General features: G+C 38.1%; 1 protein-coding gene across 1 annotated transcript; it reads left to right on the top strand.

The window, feature by feature from the left end:
- Positions 1–1,570: 1,570 nt before the first annotated feature.
- Positions 1,571–3,556, top strand: LOC140889244 (uncharacterized). The gene is made up of 4 exons (XM_073296956.1): positions 1,571–1,971; positions 2,107–2,545; positions 2,879–3,010; positions 3,245–3,556. Exons 1-4 carry the CDS (start codon positions 1,571–1,573, stop codon positions 3,554–3,556), a joined length of 1,284 nt encoding a protein of 427 aa, XP_073153057.1.
- Positions 3,557–8,238: the final 4,682 nt, after the last annotated feature.

Below are 8,238 nucleotides of genomic sequence, written 5' to 3'. Positions count from 1 at the left end.
ACATTTTTAATAATTAAAATGGTTCATTAAACACTTAATCTAATTAATAACTTAAAAACAATAAAAATACCTGAGCCCGACTAACTTAACCCGGACCCAAACCCATCTAACTTGACCCGTGACCCAACGGACCTGATCCGGACCCCCCAGCTCTGGCCCATCCCGCCCCTAGCCCACAGCCCAACTCCCTTCCCTTCCCTTGCCTTGGCCGCGAGTAGCCTTAAAGAAGGCCGGCGGCCGGCCAGAGCCCCAGCTCTGGCCACCATCGGCCGGAGCACCACCCTAAAAACCTAGCCCACATCCAGATGTTTCCAACAAGCCAAAAACTAGCCCAAACCGTGACCTGGAGGAGGAGAACAAAGCCTTGCAACCAGGCTGGTCCCCATCTCGCGCGCAGCCATGAGTGGTTGCCATAATTCCGTTTTTACTTTCTCGGACCACCAAAGATCGTGAAACCACTTCTCAATCTTATCCAACATCTATAGGGTTCAAACCCTTCAAACCTCACCTAAAATCGTGGCCGGAGGAAGGAGAACGAAGTCTTCTTCCTCAGAACCCTAAGCTACGTGGATCTGTGCATCAGAAACCAAAAGCTTTGTGTCTGACCCTTACAGACCAAAACTGACTACACCACTCGACCTTTAGGACTCTAAGACACGTGCCTAACCACTGCCAGTAGCCTGATCCATTCCCTAGCATAAAAAACGTGGCCATGCATGTGACAAGCAAGGAAAAGAGTGAGTTGTTCATGTTCTAACCATTGATATTCAAAGAACTTCAATCAATATCATGCATTAACGGAACATTCATGCTTAAAATGTTGTATATGATTTAAATGGTGTTAAAAAATGGAATCAAACGTGCCTTTGCATTTTATTAGCTCGAATATCCGTTACCGACGAGTAGATTGATCTCCGGGATGAACGGATCTTCAAACCGAGTTAAAAACCTTCAAGATATTGGTATGGTGGCTGCTAATAATGGAGGGTATCAGATGAAGGTGACGAAGGTGGCGACTAAGTGTTTTATCGTGAGATTGGAGTGGTTTAGGTTAGGTTTTTTAATGTAAAATTATACTAGATAATTAGTTAGTTAAAATACTATAATAAAATATTTTTTTAAAACTCATAAATACACTAACTAATCTGATAATAAACATAAATCCCGAAATAATAAATAAATAGATTTTTAAAAGTCCTTAAAAGTCATTAAAATGGCTTAATTTTGGGAAAAATGAAATATTATACATATATACTTAAAAAAACTAAAATTTTCATGAAATAATACCTTAAAATAATATTTTAATGTCTATAAAATCCCATAAAATATTTTGGATGAAATTCAAATATTTTGTTCGTCCACGGTCCCGCCTACGCAATCGCAAAATAACATTTCTCAAATAAGTTCATAAATTGCAACATAACGGGTTAAATGTCGTAATAACATTTAAAGCATTCAGATAAATCACATAATTCACATAATAACACTTAAAAGTCATTTAACACATTTTTAATTTATTTTAAAATTATTAAATTCCCTAGTTATACATGCGGATTTACATGGCGAATTTATGGGCGTTACAAAAGCATTGCGGAAGACGAAAAATTTTGAATGGGATGAGGAAAGTGAAAAGGCCTTTCAGGATTTGAAAGCCTACTTAAAGCAATTGTTTGTACTGAATAAGCCCACTCAGAGGGAAGAACTGTTCCTCTATTTGGCTGTTACTCCTCGAGCAGCCAGTTCGGTCCTGGTCAGGAAGCAAGGAATAAATCATCAGCCCATTTACTTTTTTAGTCATACCTTGAAAGGGGCCGAGCTCAATTACTTAACTCAGGAAAAGGTTTCTTTAGCTTTGGTCATCACAACAAGAAAATTAAGGCCTTACTTCCTCTCACATCCCATCATCGTACTCACTAATAATGCTTTGGGAAAAATTGCAGCTAACCCAGACGCATCAGGAAGACTGGTCAGGTAGATCACAAAACTGAGTGAGTATGATATTAAATTTGAACCCCGATCAGCCATAAAAGATCAGGCCTTAGCTGACTCCTTGGCCGAGACAGTTTAGTCAGAACAAGAAGAGTTATGGAGGATTTTTGTCGACAGGTCATCATGTCAAACAGGAAGCGAAGCTGGAATTTTCATCATATCGCCTTGGAGTGAAGAAAATAATATCTCCGTTAGGTTGGATTTCCGAGCCTCTAATAATGAAGCAGAATATGAGGCATTATTACTTAGACTCAAAGCAGCACAGAACATGGGTATTTCCCGAGCTACTATATACTCCGATTCCCAATTAGCCATCAAGCAGAGCAATGGAAAGTTTGAGATCAAAGATGAGAAGATGATGAAATATGCCAAGGCATTAGACAAATTCAAAGAAGGATTCACCGAGCTGGACTTGGAGCTCATCCCCCGCGCTGAGAATATTATGGCCGACCATTTGGCTCGCCTGGCCAGTGCCTTGAGTGACCGGCCTGACCCCATTGTTTCAGGTCGGGAGCTCGTATCCCAGCTGGAAACTCTAGATGACATTATAGCTCAAGTACCAGAAGGGGATTGGAGATATGATATATACAAATATCTGACCATGAAATAATTTTCTAGTGATAATAAGAAAGCTAAGGAGATAAAACGAAGGGCACTTCGTTTCGTCATGATCGACCAAATTCTGTTCAAAAAATCTTTCTCTCAGCCTTTTTTGAAATGTTTGGGTCCCGACGAGGTGAATTATGTATTAAGGGAAATTCACGAAGGTTCTTGCGGAAGTCACCTAGGCAGTCTTGCTCTAGCTCGAAAAGCTATTTTAGTTGGCTTCTTTTGGCCCACTATGCGAAAAGACTCATCAGATCTAGTTAATTCATGTTATAATTGCCAGAAACATGCTAAATTACAGTGGAGACCCGCAGAATACATGAAGGCAGTTGTGGTTGCCTGTCCTTTTGATCAGTGGGGGATGGATATTGTAGGGCCATTACCTGTCAGCACGGGACAAAGGAAATTCTTGCTGGTTGCAGTCGATTATTTTTACAAATGTGTAGATGTCGAGCCTCTAGCTAAAATTACAAAAAAATAAGTGCTCAATTTTCTGTGGAAAAATATAGTGTGTCATTTTGGGATCCCGCGCAGGTTTTTGTTAGATAACGGGAGACAGTTCTATGGATCTAAAGTCCAAGCATGGTGTCAAGAACTGAAGATCGAGCAAGTTTTCACATATGTGGCGTACCCGCAATGGAATGGACAGGTGGAAGTTGCCAACCGGACAATAATTAAAGCTCTCAAAACACGACTAGACATAGCTAGAGGTAAATGGGTTGAAGAACTCTCATCAGTACTATGGCCATACAGAACCACAACCCGATCTGGGACGGGCAAAACACCGTTCAGCATGGTATATGGCACTGAGGCTGTCCTTCCCGCAGAGATAGGGCAGGAAAGTGCGCGGATAATAGAATATGGAGAAAACAATCAAGAGCTGCGGGCAATGGATTTGGATTTGTTGGTAGAGCATAAAACCAGGGCAGCAATAAGGCTTGCATTTAACGCAAGAGAATGACCCAGGCCTACAATAAAAGAGTGTACCCTAAGGTCTTCAAGGAAGGAGACCTGGTCATGCGAAAAATCTAACATCAAGGAGAAAGAAGAAAGCTGGATGCAAAGTATGAAGGGTCATTCAAGGTTATAGGAAAAGTTGGAATAGACGCCTATTACTTGGAAGACGCCCAAGGAAAGAAGGGTAAAAGGCCGTGGAATTCTTCAACTCTCGTGTATTATTTTGGCTCTAATATGTATTTATATTATTTTTAATCTCGATATTCTAAAATACATATTTTTAACAAACTTTCTAATTTATTTGGCATAAATAATTATTTTAATTTAGTATCTCAATAATTATTCTAATTATGTCAAATTACCAGATAATTAACTTCTGGGTCTTATAGTCAGACAGGATATGGGTTTTTTTTGGGTGATTGTACTTGAGAGAGTTCGGAAGCTCTTAAATAGAATTTGGTAGATCCGAACTATGTCGACAACAGTTTGTTTTCCAATCAGAGACATGTGTTTGGTAGAGAGAGTTTGGAAGGACAATCGGTAGTCCCAAAGTGGGTTCGAAAGCTCCGAACTAGGGATCGGAAGATCCGATAGAGGTCTATAAATAGGGGCCGAGAGTTCATTCATTCTTTCTAATTCCTAAATATTATCTCTCGAATTTGGGCAGTTCTAGTCGGTTTTGGGCGTGATTCAGACATCGTTTTGAGGGCCTTTTGATAGCTAGGCGCTACAGTGATCGTAGCAGAGTTGTGCCTAGGTTTTGAGGTCATAGTCATCAAAGGGCTGACTACGGACACAGGTATATCTCTATACTCTGATTATCTTCAGTGAGTAGTTGTTATTCTAGTTAAGGCTTTTGTTAGACGTTTAGTGATACGGTAATTGTCTACTTATAGGCTTGGACTAGAGAGCCAGTATCACTAGGTTGCTTATTCTGAAGTACGAACGTACTATCCGAAATATTCTGGTTGAGTATGCATGTTCTATGTTTGCATGATTTATATGGCATGGCTTATATGCATTTATTATGTCACGATTATTATGCTGCAATAATAATCACGTTAAGCCTATACCTTGATATTACATGTAGATGGGTTGCTCAGCCCCGAGGTTTTTGTTGATAGATGCAATGGATTTGGGTCTGGATAATCTACTTATTTCTTGTGTCATGGGAGTACCTCCTGATGCGATGGCCCAGTATGTTACATACCATGATGCCATTTATCGAGCAAGAGTTTCTACTATGATTGGTTTCCGGTACCTGATCATTTGCATTTAGCATTCATAGCTTTTTTATACTCATACTTTCGTACTGAGCATTGTTAGATCACATCCTAGGTTTTGGTTCTGGAAACCCCATTCCATGGGACAGGACTTAGGTTGGACGGACTGGGAGGTAGCGATTGTTGGGCAGCAGTACGGTGGATTGTACTGTACCAGGTTTCCCTTGTGGAATTTTGCATTATCGTTGATTGGGTTGTATAACATTTATCAGTACTTATTTTGGGACCGGTTTTATTCATGTCAGTAGTTTTTTAGTTGAATTGATTAAGTTTTCGGTGATTTATCTGATTACATGCTTATTCTTTGACTATTTAGTGATTCCAGGACGGGTCACTCAGGCCTGCCCTACAAAATGGGGTGTCTAAGATGAAAACATATGGACGTAAGTGCTAACGTCCAGTACAATAAATACGAGTATACAAACCTATGTGTGCATGAAAAATGACGTGGATCGGGTAACTGGATCTACGAGAATCTTATGCTCAGACTGAAGGCACCCAGGAGTCTAGTTTCACTCGGAAGTACCCCTCTGGACTACTTGCATAACAACCGGACGTGATTGGACAATATCCTGGAAACAATACAACCCTCCATTCTCGTCGTCCATGTGACTCGGGACGTCCAATCGTCCACAAATATAGGGCTGAGCTGCCCAACTAAACTATGGCTATCTTGAAGGAGATGCGGCTCAACGTGATAAATGATAATCCGTCATATGAACAGTAAATACATGCATATAATGTTAGATAAAATACAATAAATAAGATTGCATACTCAGCAGGATAACTGAGTTAGTACTTACGTACATCTATAGGTCAAGTCTAGGCGAACAACCTAGTATCCAAGCCTATAATCAAATGTATACCATATCACCTAACACATTATAAAAGTTTTAACTAATCTAACAGATACTCCAAAACTATTTAAAGTACTCAAAGTATCACCTCCGTCTGTCGACTATCCACGGATGTTGATGGCTCCCAAGGCTAGCCACAGTCTTGCTAGGAACCGGATAGCGCCTTATTATCATCCGCCTCACAGGACGACGCCTATAAATCACTAATTATAGGCTGAGAACAACAGAGAGAGAAGTTGAGGAATTGACAAAGAGAAGTGAAACTCTCAGCCACTATTTATGGACCGCAATCGGAACATCCGATCTATAGTTTGAAGCTTCCGAACGCACTTTGGAACTTTCAATCATCCTTCTGAACTCTCTCTGTCAAATGCGTTTCTCTGATTGGACAAAAAACTGCTGCCAACACAGTTCAGATCTTGTGAACCCAAGTTCTTAGCTTTCGAACTTAGTTAAGTCCAATCACCAATCAAAACCCATAACCTGTATGACTTCAAGGAGATTCGGAGCTTTCGATCTGCAGTTTGGAGCTTCTGAACTTCTTGGTACATCCGATCTTCCAACATGGCTTCCGAACTGTAAGGCCCGAAAATATTAAGTTATTAATTACAGAATTAGAGATTTAAATTTCGGGTAAAAATATTTAATTTAAGGATTTTCGGATTTTCATATTTTAATATCCGGAATTCTTAAATAAAGATTAGAATATTTGAATTAAATATTTATGGGATTTAAGATTTAAATTTTGAGTTTCGGGAATTAAATTTGATTTAATTAGAAGGTTAAATTCGCGCAGGAATCGAATTGCAATTATCGAAGTTTCAGGGGTAAGGCCCGAGATTATTTAATTTTAATCCAAGAATATTTAATTTGAGAATTTTTAGAGTTTAGAATTAAATTCTAATATTCTTAAATTATGTATGATTGAAATTGAATTAAAAAGATTGGCCGAGGACTGATTTGCAATTACGCCAAAGTTTAGGGACTAAACTGCAAATAGGCCAATATATATAAAAATTTACACAATTACCTATCTTCATTTCACGTGAGATCAGTAGCTAAGGTATGTTAAAGCTGAAACGATTCCAACGCCATTTTTGAAACTTTCCAAGCTTCGATTTTCGCCATCCGTCCGATAGAATTCAAGATTGAATATATATTTGCGATCACCGCTCCAAGAGCTAAGTTTTGACGTAAGTTTTTTTGAGTTCTACCATGTTTTAATTTTGGAGTGGATGATGGAATTTAATTATGATTGGATATATATGTGCGTGAACTAGCATAGATTACATATCCAAGACGGATCGAAAAAATAATGGCGTTTGAATTTGTTATGAATTATTGAAGCAATTGTCAAAAATTCTGAAATTTGGGGTTGATATTCACGTGAATATGCTGCTGAATTGTTGATGTTATAGTGTTGAGATGATGGTATTATTTATTTTAATCTGTTTGGAATTTTGGTTTCGAATAGTTACGCCGCCGGGTTTGATTTTGATTGAACAATCAAGTCTTGTAGTGGTTTCAGATGTCATGAGATTGAAATGGGAATGAAAGCTGATGTTAAGCTATGTTATAAATTCATTTCAGAATTGAAGTGAAAAATTATTGAAGTCGAGTCGTCTAGTTCGAGCCGTTTAAATATTGAATCAAGAAAACCTTCAAAGAGCAATCATGGATTAAGCAGAATTGGATGACAGATTTGACTATCCTTGTGTTGATCAGCATTTTCAAGAGTTTGCAAAGATTAAAGATGTTTGAATCAAGATCACAGGTATGAATAGACATTAGATATTATGGGAAAAATAACTCGAGATCGTTTTGATTATCGAGTTTTCTAAAATCACATACTTATCTGTTTAAGTGCTCTTATGTGATTTACTTTTCATTGTTGCCTTGATTGATTATAGATTTATGTGTTCAAGATTTTTTACAATATTTGTATCATTTAATTCATCAAGATTATGTTGCATTCATCTTGAACTCTACCTCGAAAAGCATATAGGGCTGATTGGCCTAGATTGCAAAATGACGTTTGGAGGGCTATAGGTGAGTGGCACGGAATGTAGATTTACTTCCAGAGCTAGAAGACTCACTATAGTTGCACCAAAGTCAGGGAAATTGAGATATTTAACGCCACCTCGATTGGGTAAGTTGGTGGTCGGTTAAAGATTTTATTTTCCCGGGATCCCAAGAACTATGATTTATTGGTATCAGATTTGATAGTCTATTCCTTGAAACATGCATTACATTTATGCATTAACCTAGAGATTTCTATGTTTTAGAATATCCGTTTATAAATTCTAGCATGTGATTATATGTCATTCAAGATATGAATGTATTTATATGATTGATTTGATATTACTGTAAATGAATAGTTATGTTATACGAATGAAAATGCGATTATGCTTCTATGATTGACATGTTATTACATGTTTGAGATTTAAGATTATTATAGCATATAGATTTATTATTCTTATATGATGTATATGCATGTAGTTCATACGAAGATTTATTCTCACCGGAGTTATCCGGCTGTTACTTTG

This window comes from Henckelia pumila, chromosome 3 (assembly GCF_033568475.1).
Source record: "Henckelia pumila isolate YLH828 chromosome 3, ASM3356847v2, whole genome shotgun sequence".
Classification (NCBI taxonomy): domain Eukaryota; kingdom Viridiplantae; phylum Streptophyta; class Magnoliopsida; order Lamiales; family Gesneriaceae; genus Henckelia; species Henckelia pumila.
Note: the sequence above shows the minus strand (reverse complement) of the source record. Positions and strands in the feature narration are given on the sequence as shown.

Coding starts and splice junctions, on each gene's coding strand:
- LOC140889244 (XM_073296956.1), top strand. CDS start 1,571: ATGGGCGTTACAAAAGCATTGCGGAAGACGAAAAATTTTGAATGGGAT. Junction 1,972..2,106: donor GCATCAGGAAGACTGGTCAG/GTAGATCACAAA, acceptor TTTTGTCGACAG/GTCATCATGTCAAACAGGAA. Junction 3,011..3,244: donor GACAAAGGAAATTCTTGCTG/GTTGCAGTCGAT, acceptor TGGAATGGACAG/GTGGAAGTTGCCAACCGGAC.